Genomic DNA, 19,712 nt, shown 5'->3' on the forward strand with positions numbered 1-19,712 from the left:
GCATTATAACATTCATTATGAATATCTTAATAATTCGTTATAAATAAAGGCTTTTCAGTAAAGCGTTTTTATTTTGTCCGAAAAAAATAAGAAAAAGTAACACAACAAATATTACCAGGATCTACTTACATTATTTTTCTGTGTTTTGCTTTAAAGAGTAAGAATAGGATAAAAAGTCTTTAAGGTATATGAAACTGTCACAAAAATGGCACAGTGCAAAACAAATATTTTATAATTTATTCCCAAGTACAAATGTGTGTAAAGACAAACCCAAGGCTTCATGTATTAAATCCCATTATAAGAACAAAGATCTGACTTGTATTATGGAGAAACATCCTCATTGCATACGACCCATGGCATGGTTATGCTCACAGTGTAAGAAGTGGAGCACAGGTGCCTTTGGTCAATTTATGATGGGATTTTGGGTTGGGATGTGTTCTAGATTTTTCCAGTAAACCAAGGCACATTTCTTGCACTATAGCAATGTGGATTGTGTTACATACTACAACTTACATCGATCAGGTATAATATTGTGTTGGCCCCTCTTTTGTTGTCAGAACAGCCCTGACCCGTTGAAGTATAAACTCCACTAGACCCCTGAAGGTGTGCTGTGGTATCTGGCACCAAGATGTTAACACCAGATCATTTAAGTCCTGTAAGTTGTGAGGTAGAGCCTTCATGGATCGGGCTTATTTGTTCAGCACATCCCACAGATGCTCGATTGGATTGTGATCTAAGGAATTTGGAGGTCAAGTCAACACCTCAAACTAATTGTGCTCCTCAGACCCTTTTTGCCTTGTTGGAGAATGCATTATCCTGTTGAAAGAGGCCACAGCCACCAATGAATACCATTTCCTTGAATGGGTGTACAAGGTCTGCAACCATGCTTAGCTAGGTGGTACGTGTCAAAGTAACATCCAGATGGATGGCAGGACCCAATGTTTCCCAGCAGAACATTGCCCAAAGCATCACACTGCCTCGGCCGGCTTGCCTTCTTTTCATAGTGCATTTTTGTGCCATGTCTTCCCCAAGTAAGCGACACACATACACTCGGCCATCAATGAATGTAATGTAAAAGAAAACAAGATTCATCAGACCAGGCCACCTTCTTCCATTGGTCCGTGGTCCAGTTCAGATGTACTTTTGGCACTTTCGGCGGTGGACAGGGGTAAGCTTGGGCACCCTGACTGGTCTGTGGCTCTGCAGTCCCATATGCAACAAATTGTGATGCACTGTGTATTCTGACACCTTTCTATCAGAACCAGCATTAACTTCTTGAGCAATTTGAGCTACAGCAGCTCGACTGTTTGATCGGACCACACAGGCCAGCGTTCACTCCCCACGTGCACCAATGAACCTTGGCCGTCCATGACCCTGTCTCCGGTTCAACATTGTTCCTTCATTAGACCACTTTTGATAGCCACTGACCACTGCAGACCAGGAACACCCCACAAGAGCTGCAGTTTTGGAGATGCTCTAACCCGTCGTCTAGCCATCACAATTTGGGCCCTTGTCAAACTCGCTCAAATCCTAACGCTTGCCCATTTTTCCTGTTTCTAACACATCAACTTTGAGGGGAAAATGTTGACTTGGTGTCTAATATATCCCACCCACTAACAGGTGCCGTGATGAAGAGATGATCAGTGTTATTCACTTTACCTGTCATAATGTTATGCCTGATCATTGTGCATAATAAGTACTGCACAGGATAAACTGTATACCAACAACTGAGTGAAACATTTTAATGCAATTATAAGATTTTTTAAACATTAGTATTCTACATGTGATTGTTGCATCATGGCTTGCGTACACCCAAAAAATGTTATTCTGTAATTTACTCACCCTCAAGTTGTTCCAAACCTCTATGAATTTATTTCTCCTGCTGATCACAAACAAAGATATTTGGAAGAATATCTTACAAATATATATAATATCTTATAGTGTTCAGTAATCATCTTGGAAATAAATATAGTTGTTGTGAATAAATTTGTGTAAAAATGTTTAATGGTAACATGCAGTAATTAACATTAACTAACAATGAGCAACACATTTGTTCATTGTTTTTGTTTACGTTAGTTAAAAAACACAGCTGTCCGTTGTTAGTTCATGTCAGCTCAGCTCCATTAAATAATATTAAGATACTTTTGACCTTAAGTTGATTAGTAAATGTTGAAATTAACACAATTACAAAGATTAATAAATAATTTAAAATTATTTTTCCTCATTAGCTCGTGTTTACTTATGTAGATAATGTAATTTTAACTTTGGTAAGTCTGATCAAATAAATCAATATAGAAATGTCAAAATTCAGTAGGTCACAGTTTACATACTTCACATATATAGTAAAGTATACTGTATATACTATAGTAGTATTCTATTCTGAACACAACCATGGCCTTGCAACCCATCTGGCCTAGATGCACGTTACGCCTTCCTCATTAGTGTATGTAGGTTATGTGGCCTTTAGAGGACACAGGTTTTCTCCACTGTTTGTGGCACAACATGACAGGAAATGAATTACACTTTAGGGAAAAAAACAAACTATTCAGCAAAAACAGACTTTGACTAATTGTGAGCAGGGAAAGTGAACGAAATAACTTCATCAAAGCAGTGCACAGGGATTTGGCGGCGAGCGTATTTGCGTCAATTCAGAGCATCCAATCAGTTGCGAGAAGCACGTCTGTACTGGAAGCTGCATCATGTGACTGTTCAATGGTTATAAACATTCAGCTTGAGCTCGAAGCTACACTTTAACCCGAAGTGAAATGAAAATATTCTGCAAAAATGCATCGGTTATTTTATGTGTAGGCCTATAAATATGATTAAAACAAAAGTTCAGAGACATAATGAGCTGGCTTTATTTAACAGTCAGTTAATGAAGTAAATAAATAAAATCACACATATAATATGTGTAAATAAATTAATTTTATTTGATTCATGGCTGGAGTAGCTTGTTTGTCCGGCGATTCCAGTGTCGTCAGCTCCACTGACTCAAATGAGAGCCATCTAGTTTGTCTCCGTCACATTATTACTGACTGTGTTTAAAACGCCATACAGTTGATGAGTAAAAAGTACATTTACGTCAAATAATGCTTTCCTTTTTGGAAAAACCCCTTCAAGGATCATGACAGCAACAACAGAAATGTTATTTATTTTTTTAAACGTTGCACTAAACTGTACTGAAATGCCAAAAGAAAATTAACATAATGAAACAAATACACACATATCCCAAAATAGACCCAATTCTGTTTCTTTGAACTGTATTCTCATAGCAAGTTATAATCTTTGTGAAAAGTCTCTCTCTGCATCTTTATTCTCGTTTTATCATCTCTTTTCAGGTTCATCTATGAAGATGAAAAGGCAACAGTCAGACGTTCTGCTTGTGCCGATGAAGAAAAAGGTAAAAAAAAAAAATAAATCCTTCCAAAATATCTGACAATAACATCATCATCATCATCATAATAATCATCATCAACAACAAACATTTTCAGTCCCAGAAAACCACGACTTGATGAATATTCACAATGCAAGTCTGGGTCGAACATAAACACCATTTATTTTTCCAGAATATATTCCAAAAGAAAGTGCTGCAGACCTATAAACATACTTTTATGAACAATAACACTCAATTTACTGTCCTCTGGTGCTCATAAAGATGATTAAGTTCATCCGGAAAAGAAACAAAATGAGAATTTCATGGCCAACAGCGTCCAATAGCAAGCCCCGCATTAGAAAGACCCAAGCGCTTTGCGGCTTTGGAAACAAGCTTTTAATCTGACGGTGTGCTAACACTCTTCTAGCGCGCTTTTTAAAATGATTTTGCCGACATTAATCTGTAAGTGCTTTTGACTTCACTTGGATTGTGCGATTGTGTTCCCCACTTCTTCAAACTTCTGCATAGTGCGTGCGGCAACATTCATTCACTCGGCATCAGGTTGTAGAACTGAAATCGCAAAGTAAATATCTAAGGTGCTTTGCCGTCTTCTCACATGTGGGACGGGTGCGTTCTAGCTAGAGCGGCACTGAACCTGGCCCTCTGAGCTGTCCTCCTCATCCGAGCCCTCGGCTCCTCGGCTGCTCAGGCCTGTGATGCGGTAGCCCATGTTCAATAGCATCACCTCCAGTGGATCCGCGTTCATACGCCGTTGGTTAGCTTGAGCCGCGCTCTCCATGTCCTCCACCACCCGGCAGTTCTCATTCTCTGTCTGACGGTCGGCCATGCAGGATAGACAGAAGAGAAAAGAAGTTCGGAAGTTACATTTAGTGCAGTCAACAGCCTGGCGTAGTTTGTTGCTTCAAGATACATGAGATTAGGGTGTGATATTGAAACTGACATTGCAATATTTAGTTTTTCTGCGGTATGCGTTGAGATATGTAAAAACATAGGAAGTTTCACCAGATGAATTTAATAGCTCTAGTTGGAAAGAGTGAATCAGTCAAAAGTGATTTTTTACATTTCTGTTTTTATATACAAAAAGAGCCAAAAAAGTATCTTAAGTGCTTTTAGGGTTGAACGATTTGGGGAAAATGTTGGTGTTCATACTTGGGTTTAGTCTTTACAAGAACCAACTGAAGTAAAAACTGAAGTACTTTTTTAAAAAGTAAAAAAAAAGCTATGTTAAAAAAAATCATAGGCCACTATCACCCTGTTTTTTTAATCAGTTTAATAGACTCAAAAGACTTGTCTTGACAGCAATATTCTCATAAAAACTCTGTTCAACTAGTGCTAGCTTGCATAATATCATCTTAATAATATATTTTAATAATTACTATTATCTATCACTATTATCATTTTTTACAGAAACACTGAATGACCAACAATATCATAAGAACCATTACCAGTCCTTAGTTCAGTTAAAATATCAAATATGCATTCATATACGTGTGTGTGTGTGTGTGTGTGTGTGTGTGTGTGTGTGTGTGTGTGTGTGTGTGTGTGTGTGTGTGTGTGTGTGTGTGTGTATCCTGGTATGAGTCTGTATATTATATACATATATTTATATATATATATACACACACATATACACACAAGTGCGGCTGTTTTCGGAAAGAATCGGTACAGCGTATCTGTCTTTTATTAATCTGATCAAACTAAAGACTCTCCTGAGATATGAAGGACGCAATACTGCTCTATAGGAACTCAAGATTAACATGAGATGGCAGAAACTGTGTGTGTTATGTACCCTTTAAACTAAAGTTTATTCCAATTTTGCCTTAATCTAATTATAGTCACATTATGTTGGTGCATGTAAATCAGTTGGTGCATGTAACAGTCACTGTTAGAGTTAATTTATTCATCATTTACAATGACACACGCCACTGATGTGAAAAATATGCCATTGGAGTCAGTTCGCACCTCTGGTCTCGGGTTCCAGAGCCGCACCACGGGATCAATACCGCTGGTGGCCAGGAAGCAGTAGCTGGGGTGCGGCTGTAGGCAGTTCACTATAGACTCATCCCCCTGTAAGATCCGCACCAGGTTTGTTGTCTCTTTCTCCCAGATGAAAAACGACCCATCGTCTGAACCGCTCACAATGTACTGGCCTTTACTGTAATGCGAAAACCAAACAAGTCATGTGATGTTGTCTCATATTTAGATCCTTTTTTAGCAGCAATGACAAGCATTATAGATAGCGACACGGGGAATTAACACAATTAACAGAAGCTGTCAAAAATCCATCTGATGACACAAAATGACATGTTGCATTATCAATTAAACTGGGATATCTGGGTGAAGGTAACAGAGAAAGAAAATACATGGTGTGTTTTAATATACTATCTACAGTGTAGAAATATAAAGCAGGTTGAAAATTTGACCCTTTAATGCATTTGGCATATGCTTTTATCCAAGTGACTTACCATGCATTCAACATTTCATGTACCATTTTTTAAAGGCAGATTCAAAATATTTAACGCAAGAAGAAAAATACAGTAAAAATCTAGTTCAAATAATCAAGGTGTGAAGTTTAAATGAGATACGCCATTAAAACATCTCTGCTGAATCATGAATCTTGTATAATGATTTTTTTTTTTGGAATCTTAATGAATAAATAAAAATGCATTCAAATCATCACAATATTATTATTAATATATATTAAATATATCATCCCTAATACATTAGAGGATAATAATCTGTCAGTAAACTGACCTTCCAAAGAAGTTTGCTTCCTTAATGTCAGTGGTCGTATTACAGTGGCCACAATAGCGGTGCTTGTAGTCGAAGCTTCGCTCTCTGAGAACGATCTCATCCTCCGGGATGGACTCTTTCCGGCTGAAATTGTGAAAGCGGATGGAGCTGTTCCCCTTTTTGTCGTCAGCTAGATCAGATGCATGAAAAATATCAAGTCCTGATTATTAAAATGCATGCACAAACAAGATCCAAGACAGATACGACAAGAACCTACAGGAGTCTGTTTTTGAGAAGAGGGCCGCCTTGATGTCTTTGTCGAGGGCGTCACATGCACTGCTGTGCGCCTGCTCTGGAAACTTGACCTTGAAGTCATCTAGACACTCCAGGGCCTCAGCGATGTATTTGAGCTCAAAGAGGCAGCGAGCTAAACGGAAGTGCGCCTTCAGGTGGACTGGGTTCAGGGACAAGGCCTTAAGACAGTCTCGCAGTGCGTCATAGTGATCACCATCCCTGCCAGAGATGAGAGCAAGGCCACATGATGCACTTCACATTAAACCACTGATTATTAAGGCAAGACACTACAAAGCAAAACCATTGTTTTTTTTTCATGCACTCGTCAATTTAAGAGTTTGGCCCGTTTTGCTTCCATAACACATCATCTTTAGTGGAAAGAAAATGACCAAAATAGACTTTTAAAGGTCAGACTTACAGCTTGCATCAGTACAAACCCTCTTTTAAATAAACTTGGCATGTGCTGTATGCATTGTGTGCTGCACATCATCTTCAACATGAGAGGTGCTGTTTCCACAATCAAAATAATCACAATGTGATGTCCATCAAAAGCATTCACTATACCATTTTCGTTTCATATATGCAGCAGCACGGTTTCCGTAAAGCATAGCATTTTGGCTGGCTTCATGGAGGCCCAGACTGTAGAGCTGAATGGCTTGAGTCCACTGCTGCCGTGCAAACGCGTCATTAGCCTGTAGCTTGATCCTCTCCAGATGAGGAGGAAGATCATTGGAGCCACTGATGCAGAGACACGAATACAGACAGCAACAGTTACTGTAACTCAAACTAGTTTATGACAAATGAACGAGAAATAACATCATATCAACAGGACAGCCATGTAACCAATAGCTATGCTTCCATCCACCTATTTAATGTGAATTTTGGGATATTAGAAATACACTAGATGGAAATGCCAAAATGTGCTAAAAAAATCAAAAAATGTATCATAAAAAAACAATTTTGTTAATGGGACACACAGGATGGAAACAGTGCTTTATCCATATTTCAATTTTACGTAGAAGTTAAATTCACAACTTAGGATGGAAACATAATTAAAGATGCAGTCGGCATAACACACATGATTAAATGTTACCTGGTAAGTTTAGCCAATTTAAGGCGGCTTGCAGGTAGATGAATCCCATTGGACACACCATTGGTGGTTTTCCCATTTTGTACCTCTGCCAGAAAATGCCCATTATGAACAACAATTAATCAAGAGTAGACCAGTACAACTCAATGTTAGTTCTCATTTTTATACATCAAATTGTTATCGATCCAAACAACATGTTTTAAGATTGTGTTGTTAGACTAGTTCTTCCTCAAGAGACAATGTTTAAATAGCTTTTCTCATTCAAACGTCAGTAGTTAAATCAATTTTAGAGCTAGTAAGTTTGTTGCATTTCTTTGAAACAAATCTTGTTTCAATTAATCAATTAATTTGCTTTATTACTGCAAAATGTATATTGCAGTATACATTGCATTTAAACTTAAATCTACTTATATACTTGGAACATCTTTCCAGAGTTGAAAAGACGTTTCCTTTGACTGAAAAAAGCAAATGCAGAAATAAAGATTTACCTATTTTTACTTCTTTGACAAAGTAAAAAAAAAGTTCAAGCTATATTATCAAGCCCCATTTCTGCACTTAATACAATACTAGTTTCAAAGCAGCATCACAGTAATAAACGGCATATAACAGTATATTAATGTTGCAAATTATTCATAAATTCCTAAATTATGAAAATTAATTTCAGTAAATAAGCTTTAAAAAGAAACATGTCATTATTAAGCTCAATTTAGTTAAATGTTGCAACCCTAGTAATTATGGTCCTAAATGCAATATGAGTGACTGATGTATTTGTAATTCTTAAAGGGGGGGTGAAACACTCAGTTTCACTCATCACTGGGTCCGCTCCGTCAAAAACACACTACTTTGGTATGATTTGGTGAAGTCCTGACAGCAGTGACCGTGGAAATCCACTTTGCGACACGACGGAAGCGATGTTGGGAAGCTTCCCGTCATTTCTGCGTTCAAATCGGTGCTGAAGCATTCAAGTCGCTTGATGTCACCCATAGGAATAAAGTGGAGTGCGGCGCGGAGTGTTTATGGGCGTGCATTTGCTCTCTCACTCTAGTCACGCGCGCGCGCACCCTACCGGGAGAAGAGCCCGTACGGCCCATACAAGGACTTTCCGCTCTGTTCACGTCAAGTCGACCCATACTCGAAAAAAACTCTCCGAAACTTGTGAGAAACCGGAAGGAGTATTTTTAACACAGAAATACTCCATCAAACGTCCAACATTAGTTTTTGAAACTTTGTCTATGTTTAGGATGGGAATCTAAGTCTTTAACAGTGTAAAAAGGTCAGTATGCATTAAACAGCATTTCACCCCCCCTTTAAATAAATATTTAATACTATGACAGCTTACCCGAAGATGGGTGGCACTTCTTGGGCAGCAGAAAAGTGTATGGTCTCTGTTTGAACGTCAGATCAAATAAATACACCTGCAAACAGGAAGCAGTAATGCGTAACTGCACATAAAACATCTTTAGTGCTGCATACTGGCAACAGAGAGTCAATAACTCTCAGCAGCAAGCCTCATTAGTTCATTACCTGTTCTCCACCCATGTTTACCAGCAGTTCAGTACCATCAGGACTGAATGTAACATAGGTTGCCACCAGAACTCGTAATCTGTTATTATAATCAGGAAGCTTCACAGGCAAGTGACCTGCAAACAGAGATCAATATCTGTAAAAGCAAGTTTTTCCAAAACAGAAGTTGCATCCGTGAGCAACGCAATGACACAGACTACAAACCTGCGACATAGTACTGTCCAGCACCATCCGGTATCGATTTCTGTTTGTCGCAAAACGTATGAACACCAGCCGAGGTACTTTGACTCAGAGACTTTCTAGAAGGTAGACAAAAGTGTAACATTACACCCTAAAGAAAACATTCCTGAAAATAATCATAATAACAACAGGAACATGGATTTATAACCAAGATTTCGATTTTGTTTTTATTATATCAAAAGTGCTTTGAAATGACTTGTAATTTAGCAATCAAGCACATTTATTTTCAATTTTACTTTAAATAAGTAATTTTAGTTTGCCGTTTGTAATAAAAAATGTTGTTTATAATGAATGCCAATTCATTTTATTCCTATAGTTTTCATTCCAGATCAGTTCTAAATACCTTTACATTTAAAGGATTTGTTGTGGGGTGAAGCTAACTAAAAAGCATCATTGTAATAATAAAATGACTAATAAATAGACATCCTGATTTTCCCTGATTTTTAGGGTCCCAACTTGTGAAAAAAAAATCATGTTTTGTCCCAAAATTCTTTTTTTCCAAAATAGTCTTTATTACAATGCGATCATAAAAGCGAGTAGTAGTCTTCTGTCATGCAATAATGCTACCTTTGATTAGGCCAATCTCGTCACAGTAAAGTTTGAAAAACAAAATTACCATCCAATCACAATTTGTTACTGATTAACTTGCAGTTCAGGGCGGGATATTAGATAGCACAGAGGAGATCAAATCAGGATCAGGCAAAGATGTCAAAGAAGTGTGTGTATACATTTAACCAGGATCTTGAGCTTATCAAGTTATTATGATCAGTAAGTTGACAAATTTCCATCCTGTCCTTTATTTCACCAAGAGCGATCTGGTCATCCTACTTATAAACCAAAGTGGGGTTTTTATTTTTCTCTATGCAATTTTAAACTGGTGTAGCTTATAAGCAGGTGCAATTTATTTTCTTGGGGAAAAAAAAGAAGAGTAATTTGAAATAGTATTTCAATCAATATTCCACAAAAAAATAAATGTATCATCATTGTTTACTCAACCACGTTGTTTTTCAAAAAGCAATGATAATCTGCCGCACGTCTCAAATCTCATTTGTTGTCACAGTTTTCACATTTTAAATTCTAATAACATCAAACACTGCAATGAGTCTAATCTAAAAGGCTCCATTTTTTAATGAAATTTGCAAGGGGAAGACTCAAGACTTTTTGGTGGCAAACAATATTAATCACCATTATGTTTTTTGTGTGTTGACATTCTGCCTCACATCTCAGTTTGTTTTATAATTATTTCTTTATTAATACTTATAAACTCACCTGTGATTGTGGATCATTCTAATGTCATAAAGCCGAACAAAAGGCCCGTTAGCCCCCACAGCCATGTAGTTGTTGTCACGAGGGTTGATCGCCAGACATTTGGCTTCTACAAGCTGCCCGCAATACTCCGTCAGATCAATTAAAACCTCTGAGCGTTTACTGCTTTCTCTCAGATCATACTGCCTGGGTAGAAGGGAAATAAAAAAGAAAATGTAAAACGCGTATTGACTGGATGGTGAAAAGTTAATGCTTTTTCAGATATTACCTTTCATGCAGTCTGTAATATACGTTGTATGTTAATATATGTTTGTGAATGTAAAAGGTCAGCAAAGTTTTAAAAATCAAAGTGCACAATAGATTTTGTTTCTCCCAAAAGAAAGAATGGATTCTGCCGTAACGAGTCAGTAATTACAGTCTTATTTCTGTAATTTACATATGTAACAACGCAACACATTTTGCATACTGGCCACCTATGGTCTGCATTGGCTGCCTGCAAAAAACATCTACTTTGATCCGCCCTCAAACACTGTAGCTGGTTTGTGTTGTGTACATGTTGAGAAGACACGGTTATCGGCTCTGCAAAAGCAAATTCTCTTTGTAAACACTTACAAAGGATTAGGATGTGAAGAGTCAGTGGTTAAAATGACCATGGCAATACAACAGCAGTAGAACTTTTTAAAGATTGCTTCTCAGATCTATGTGAGGTCTAAATGGGATTTATAAAATGCTTATCTATTAAAGATAGGTCAGTACCCACTTTATTTGGACCAACTTGCTTCTCTGAAAACCTGCAAGTATGATTAATTATTGATGTATATACTTTCAACCGGGTGTTCAAAATACCTAGTTTTGTGTTTTATATTGTGCAAGTTTCTGGCTAACTCAAGGTATTACCGTCTTACTGAAATAGATCTGCTAAGCAGCTGTGGGCCACTATTACCTAAAATTGTGTCCATTAATGCAGATAGTCTGTTGTTCTTAATACTCTGAGTAATGAAAAAGGATGGAGCAAGACTTCAGTCACTTATTTAAAAAATCAACCTGTATAAAGCTCATATTTTCCCCAGCTCATGTGTCCTCTACATTGCAAAGCATTACAGACACAGTGAGGCAGTCAGCTTTGGCATTACCCAGGGACCTGCTGTGTTCTTTCATTTCCAAACATCATTCAGTGCCAGGGCATATGTGTGCTCCTCGATGGGCGATACTACCCTGAAGCCAACACAACATCTGGAGAACCTTGAAACACAGTTTTCAAGGGCATATAAGCCAGTTCCTATGAGCCTAATTAACTTCAAGGAGAACATATATGATTAAACTTGCACTGGGGGCTTGTGTCCATTCCCACGAGACAGAGATTCAATATAGATATCCAGACGTCAGCACCGTAACTTAAACTAGAATCGCCCACTTAGAATTAATGCAGGAAATCTGACTGGAGCTTGCAATTTTTATATGTTCCACTTTTGTGAGCAGTAAGCACAAGGTTACCATCGTTAAGTTAAACTAAAACCATCAAAAACATTTCTGTTACTTTAGACCTGGGATTCTCAAATTTTTTGTCAGCCCAATCCCTTAGATGTTCTTGAAATACCCCCAGATTGAAGTTAATATTCCAATAATTTAACGACACATTTGCTTGTTCACTGTTCTCTGATGTCACTAATAATAATTAAACATCACTCTAAAAATGAAGACAAATAAAATACTGTTGTAAATCATTTATAAATGTAAAATCAAAAATGTACTAACCTACACAGTTATTTAATCACATTGAAGACTTTGATGTGATAATTGGACTGAGCTATATCCTGATTATCATGCAGCTCTATTTATATATTTTTATTCAACACAATTATTATTTTTTATCAACTCACAAACTCAAGCCCATCTGAGGTAGAGACATCAACTCCACCTACCTAATGATGCCGTCCTCAGCTGCGCTCCAGAAGGTGTTGGGCCACATGGGAGCCGTTGCGATCCGTTTGACGCGGTTAGTGTGGTCTGAGAACATGTGAATGGTCTCCTTCGCCGTCAAGTCATGCACGTGCACCTTGGTATCAGCGGCTCCTGTGATCAAGATTCGGTCGTCGGAGTGAGGGAGGAACTGCAAACACACACGTTCATTAAGAATACCCATTTTGGCATATTTACTAGAACAGGGGTTTTCAAACGTTATGATGCCAAGGACCCTCAAATATGATGAACCTTTATGGGGACCCCCTTCCTAAAATCCATCTATATATTTTTATGCATAAAAAAAACAAAACAATTTAAACCGTTAGATAAATAGTAAGTGTGACAGTATAAATACAACATATTGTTTCCGAACTTAAATAGGCTATGCTTAATGTGGGATGAAGAACCTGAAGAAGGACATTTTCAATGAAAAATTACTTGTATAAGCAACTATCAATAAATGTCTGTAAGCAGCTTACGTACTGCATTAAGGATACTGTCTTACAACCCCAGTGAGCAAGATAAAGGGGACTATACAGAAAGATACAAAGCAAACATATACAATTCTGGAAAGTATGTAAATGACAATCAAGCAGATAAACCATTAGAAATGAAACCGTTAAATTGATCAGTAGTCTTTATCCATTTTTTCTTTGTCTTTTAATACTCCGAAATTTTCTGGGGACCCCTTAGAACCTTCTGGAGGACCCCTGGGGGTCCCTGGACCCCAGTTTGAAAACCTATGGACTAGACGCTGACTGAAAAAGAAGAAACTTGATGTGGACTTCACCTTGACCGAGAAGATGTTAGCTGCATGTCCTGTGTGCATAGTGATGAGCTTCCTGTGCCGGAAGGGATCCCAGATGATGGCATGCTGATCATCTGAACCTGAGGCCAGGAGACTAGAAAGGAACAATCCGAATGAGTTTATGAAGAGACACTGTGAAATGAAACAAACTGGAATTCAACAGAACTTACTCTCCTTTCTCATTCCACTCCAGACAGTTGACACAGCCAGAGTGACCCTGAAAACAGAGAGATTAACTCAGTGTTTAAAATATATTAGCCTCCCTAATAACATAATATTTATCAAAACATATCTATTCCAAAAAGAGAATTTATTCAAATAAAACTAAAAAAACATCATGGCTCACGTGGGAGTGCAGCAAAGCACCATTACTCATTTCACACACGAAGAGGTGTTTACATTGAATCGTAAAGATACAGGGTGCATGGTCTGAAGCATATGGCACAGGTGCACTTAGGGTACGTCCAAATCCACTGTTGCTCATGCATCAATTATGAAAAACCTTATCTAGATTTTTTTTAAAATTATTTTTATTACTTTAATATGATACTATAATTGAAATTCATTTTCATTTTTACAAAATGTTGCTTTATTTAAAAGTTATTTAAAGGGGTCATATAATGCCATTTTTGTACAAGTTAATATGACTATATAGTGTCTACATTAAAACTTTGTAATATACTTTAATTAAAAATTATATTTAGTATTCTAAGAAATCACTCATTTAACCTGTTGAAAAACAGCTCTGTTTTCAGCAAGCTGTTTCTGTTCATAAAACATTCATTTTATGTTCACATAAAATGTGCCTTTTATGTTAATGAGCTTTGCTCACCCCGCCCCTCTGTTCTGTGGGGGCTTTGAGTGTGAAGCGTTGCTTAGACAACAGGAGAAAGTTTGACAGCGAGTCTCTCAGGACACATTTGTGCAAGTTCAACCGTTTCAATTCAATATATCAGATATATCAACATCAAAATGACTGCTGTGTTCATTATTACACCCATATATGGGACATAAAGCCACAGATGACAATATGGAACATTGTGTTTTTTATTTAGGAATGTTATGATATATATATATATATCAGCACAGTTATTAAAAACAATAATATATAATATAATAACAATAAAACACATATTGTAGGAATTATAACGGTAGTTACATATATGTGGAAACCTAGAGCTGGGCTTTGCTGGCTCATACTGGTTTAATGTCTTTTTTATTACAATATAAGACAAATCATAACATCTTTGCAAAAATAAAACAGATATATCAGCAGGTTACAGAAATACTTTATGCAATCTGACTCCACTGTTGCATGACATCCACATACGTGGACAATTATTTTTTGGTGCATAAAAACTGCATTTTACTCTAAATTTTAGTTTATAAAATACTAACATAGTCATCATACTTTACTGTACATACTATTTTATTTTATTTTTTTAGCAAAATTGACCTTGTAAAAAAGTTTTTCACAGATATGCCTGGGGCATTTGGCACATGGCTACCGCTGTCATCGGCCATCTTAGATTAATGATGTCATCAAGCAATGAATATTTGGAATACAAAACAGTAGCCTCTGTCACAATACTGCTGTCTACTGACACTGAGTCTACTGACACTGCCTTCAAGCGGTTTGGAGGGGGGGAAAACGTCATTTTTAATTGTGGTTAATCGCATGAGTTTTATGTGATTAATCGCGATTAATCGAAGTTTGCACAAAATTCAATAATGAATACAAAAGAAGTGTATTGCATACTTTTATTTTCAAAGTGTTGCTATATGAACAAAAGTGCAATAACATATGGTTTGCAAACACTTTAAAGGTGCACTATGCAACTTTCCGTCCACTGGAGGGCGCCTATTCTAAACAAAGGTGTATTTTGATGACGCCAAGTGTGAGCGCAGTATCTTGGGACATGTGGTCTTCACCTCACAGCCGGTGGAAAACAGGACTCGGGCAGAAATCATGTTGATGGATGCGGTTATTAACGTTACTGTAGTGTGAAGCAGAGCAGGACAGAGTGTTGTGGAGCTGAGCACGGCCGCTAGAGCGATTGTTATACAAACACACGGCTCGCGAGTACCGGGACTTTTATTATGACGAGACGGGACACAGTCACCGGAGTGCGCACTTCTGCTTTTTTCGGTCAGGTAAAACAGCTATTTTTATCATATCAGATACATTTAAGGGGCCAAGGGCTTCAGCCACCCATCCGCTGTCTTCCCTGAACTGAAATAAAGTAGTGGGCTGTACTTTCCACATGTCCGAGACTGGTATTACGACACCTGTCGGGCCGGGGCTAGTAATGCTACTGCTAATTAAGGTTGATATCTCTGCAGCACTATAACTTGACATTTTTTTATTGACATCACCCTTATTTCTTCTCATTCTTTTGATGCGTGTAGGTCATTTTTTGGATATTTTTACCTCAATTTTTACACAGGGCACCTTTAAACAAATAAGGTGCTTTTTACAGCAGTTAAAAGTTAGAGAATAGTTAACAGTTACACTATTTCTTGTAAATATCAACTTAAAAATTAATTTAATAAAATTAAATATAAAACCAAAACTATTTGCCACTACCAGGGCATTAAAGTTTTGTTTGGTTTGGTATTTAAAATAAAACAGGTTATTTCTAGAGCCTCAATCATAACATTATGACATGTTGGTGCACAAATTTCACAATTTGATTTGATATTGATTAACTTCAACTATCAGGTAGAGTACATAGCGAATTGTATGTACTGTACAATGTGTGGGGGGGATTTTTTGGTGGTATACATGTATTGATTCTGAAGCAATATTCTCATTAGTATTCTATCAGCTTTTACATAGGCCTTCTTAAACCTGCATATTTGTGATATTCACCCCAAGGTGTTATTTAATTTCATGAAGGCCATTTATTAAAATCTTATTAAATGTATGCATCATCTTTCATGTTAAATTCTTACATTTGATTAATAAATTCAGTTATGATAGTAAAGACACTATAGCGCTGTTACCAATCAAATTAAATAATTTAAACTGCAAAAAATACAACTGCAATAAATAATGTTGTAAAATTGATGTTCAAAATAAAAACATGAAATCATACTTTTAAACACAACCGCCAATAGGGGGCAGCAAGTGATCGTCTTAATGAGTGATCATCCAGTCGTTCATTCAAATGATTCATACAAAACGCCGAATAATTCAGTAACAAAACACCGCGCTGAGTGTTGCTTTCCTCTGGAACTATTTTCGTCGGTGAAATCATGGGTGAAATAGAACAAAAAAAGTTATTTGGGTCTAAAAATGTAAGTAACTTAATATTAATTAGGCTACTTGTTTAATGAACTACAACCATTCATGCTACACAATTCACAATTGTAAAGTCGACTTGTGTTATTAATATCATAAATCATAAAAATCAACAACTACAAAAAACTCAGTTTTACCCCAGTTTGTTTCTTCTGTGAGTTTATATTGCTGCTCACTTGTTTTGATTTATCCACGAATGTCTCAAAAAGAGACAGGCAAAGCGAGCCTCAAAGCAACTTTGTTACCAGAGGCAGAGATACACTCCATTATCAATCGCTGTTTACATAGAATAAAATAAAAAGAACAAAAAAATCTGAATCATTCTACCGTTTCTGGATATTTTAATATTTTATTTGTCCCAGACAGCCCTGTATTCCCCTGTGACCAATGGTTTGTCTGTATGTGTATTCAGAGGCAGTGAGCAATGGGCTTCCAATATAATAATAAATAACTATGTTAATGCGCGATAAAATAATTGTCGGCTTTAATAAATTAATGCGTTAACGCAATAATAACGCGTTAACTTGCCCAGCCCTAAATAAAATATAAAAAACACTGAAAATTATTTTTTTTTTCAGAGGAAAGCCTTGCAATTGTTTTGCCCTTCAGGTGGGCGCTGTGTGTGACGTCACATGAAAAATAACACACAATCATTCATAAATCACCTGCAGTTCTGCCTCCAGCCCCAGGCGCTTTATGAACGGGTCGGTGACATGATAGTGTCTCTGGAAGTCCAGTGCTCTCTTCTCCTGCACACACGGGTCGACACACATTACAGGCACTCAAGACATTTGTACTGCATATCTTTATACGGTTTCAAACGGCCTCCTTTGGTGCTCCACATTAAAAAAAGAACAGCATACAAGTTTGGAATGACACAAGGGTGAGTAAATGATGGGATTTTTCTTTTTGGATGAAGATTTTACCATTTTGACAAGACATTCTGTGTCTAGACTCCTCTACTTTTAAAAAATGAAGACGTTTCCTCACCCTGATCTGCCTGTGCAGAAGATCACTGGTGACGTTCCGCAGCGCCATGGTCTCACAGCACGTCATGGAGCGTCGACTCAGAGTGTTGCATCCAGGTGCCAAAGATCTACGATCATCTGTGCAATTCAAGCCTCTCGGAGAGGCAGAGCTTCTATAACGGTAAACAAGACCAGAACAACAGCTGGTAATGTAATTTTTCACTTTTTGGAGTCTTGGACCTGCCTACTCAAGATAGTAAGCACTTAATCATTATGTCACATCTCATTAATCGTGAATACATACACTAACCGGTCAAAAGGTTGGAATGATTAAGATTTTAAAAAAAAGTTTTTTTGCACAGGAATGTTATTTATTCCTGTGATGAAAAACAAAAATTTCAGCATCATTACTCCAGTCTTCAGTGTCATATGATCCTTCAGAAATCATTATAATATGCTGATTTGCTGCTTAATCATAATCGGTGCTCAGTTATTCATAATGGTTCTTTATTATAATATCTTTACTATATTATTTAGTGCTGGGCAATCAATTAATCGTGATTAATCACAACCAAAATCAAAGTTTGTGTTTACATAATGTGTGTGTGTGTGTGTGTGTGTGTGTGTGTGTGTGTGTGTGTGTGTGTTTATTATGAATATAGAAATACACACATGCATGTATATATTTAAAAAGATTTTATATTACATTTATGTATATAATTTATAAGATAATAATTATGTATAAGATAATTTACATAAATATATATAATCAGTATATAGTATATACATGTATTTGTTTACATGGAGTGTGTATTTATATATACATAATAATTATACACAGAACACACACTTATATTATGCAAACACAAACTTTTATTTGGGATGCGATTAATCAATTGCCAAGCACTAACACACACACACACACACACACATATTAGCCCAAACCTTTGATATATAGTCTTTTACATAAAATATGAAGCTGGACAAATGTACAGTTTTCCACATTGATAATTATAGAAACTGTTTCTTGAGCAGCAGAGCAGATCATCATATCAGAATGATTCCTGAAAGATCATGTGGCACTGCAGACTGCAGTAATGATTGTTTCACCGGAATATATTACATTTTAAAATATATTCAAATAGACAACAGTTCTTTCAAAATGTAATCAAATTTCACAATGTAATAAAACTGAATTATTCCCAACGTTTGATCAATCCTGTATGATCTGACCACTGCCTTTATTATTTAAACGTCATTTTTAAATAGAGCACTCCAAAACTGGATGAATTATTAAAGCATTTCATCTGTTTGTAGTGATATACATCTGCTCTTTTACTGTGTAGTTTATCAAACAGGACTTATACCATTAACATCAGCCATAATAAATTACTTTATAGCGTAGAAATGTATTTAACTGTCAGCTGATATGACGCTTTCACCAAAACATAAACAACAGTCAGTAACGTAGCATTAGCCGACTAGCGACATATTTAAACTAAACATTTACATAAAACCAAACACTTCTGGCAGCAGGGGAAATACTTAGTGGTTATTCAATTACAGTTTGTTTGCGGCAAAACATATTTAAGGATTTAGGAAAAAAAGAGCATTTAAGCACCACAAGTATAGCATCGTCTTACCTGAGAGTCTGTCTGGCCTTACTCTGCGCAGCTCGATAAATCGATATTTACACTGAGACCTCAACAGTGCTTCCAGTAATTAATTTCAATACTTTAATTAGCCGCGGAATAAAACCATCATCTAATAAATGACTAGTTGCGATTAAGCATTGGTGAGATTTTGAAGCCACATTACTAAAGAGTTCCTCGACTGAGCGCTGACAGCCTGGGTTGCCAGATTCACTGATATGCAGTAAACCGCTCGTTTTATTGAGCGCAACGACACATTACTGCAGTTGGTTTTTGACATTATTATTATTCTTTATTTTTTCATTATTCTTTATTTATGTAATTGTACTTGTGTTATATTCACCTGTGTTGTTTAAAAATGTTTAAATACATTTTTCTGAAAACTTTAAAAACGTGTCACCTTACGCTTCAGGAGATTTAATTCACAATGATTTAATTAAAATTATATATTTTAAAGGATAATAATTCGCCAATGTG

The 19,712-nt window shown here is 36.7% G+C and overlaps 1 protein-coding gene across 1 annotated transcript; it reads right to left on the bottom strand.

The window, feature by feature from the left end:
- Positions 1-2,906: 2,906 nt before the first annotated feature.
- On the bottom strand, positions 2,907-19,443 carry wdtc1 (WD and tetratricopeptide repeats 1). The gene is made up of 16 exons (XM_067447921.1): positions 19,227-19,443; positions 17,606-17,756; positions 17,281-17,364; positions 13,482-13,528; positions 13,294-13,405; positions 12,464-12,651; positions 10,545-10,727; positions 9,240-9,334; positions 9,036-9,151; positions 8,851-8,926; positions 7,515-7,599; positions 6,986-7,159; positions 6,405-6,640; positions 6,149-6,317; positions 5,357-5,549; positions 2,907-4,205 (listed from the first exon to the last, which is right to left on the bottom strand). Exons 2-16 carry the CDS (start codon positions 17,669-17,671, stop codon positions 4,008-4,010), a joined length of 2,022 nt encoding a protein of 673 aa, XP_067304022.1. The 5' UTR covers positions 17,672-17,756; positions 19,227-19,443; the 3' UTR covers positions 2,907-4,007.
- Positions 19,444-19,712: the final 269 nt, after the last annotated feature.

This window comes from Pseudorasbora parva, chromosome 7, assembly GCF_024679245.1.
Source record: "Pseudorasbora parva isolate DD20220531a chromosome 7, ASM2467924v1, whole genome shotgun sequence".
NCBI lineage: Eukaryota > Metazoa > Chordata > Actinopteri > Cypriniformes > Gobionidae > Pseudorasbora > Pseudorasbora parva.

Bases quoted from the DNA above. Each gene is read 5' to 3' on its own strand.
- wdtc1 (XM_067447921.1), bottom strand. From the start codon at position 17,671: ATGACGTGCTGTGAGACCATGGCGCTGCGGAACGTCACCAGTGATCTT. The intron at 9,152-9,239 runs GTTTGTAGTCTG...CTCTGTTTGCAG, and splicing joins TGGACAGTACTATGTCGCAG to GTCACTTGCCTGTGAAGCTT. The intron at 6,318-6,404 runs GTAGGTTCTTGT...CATCTGATCTAG, and splicing joins CTTCTCAAAAACAGACTCCT to CTGACGACAAAAAGGGGAAC.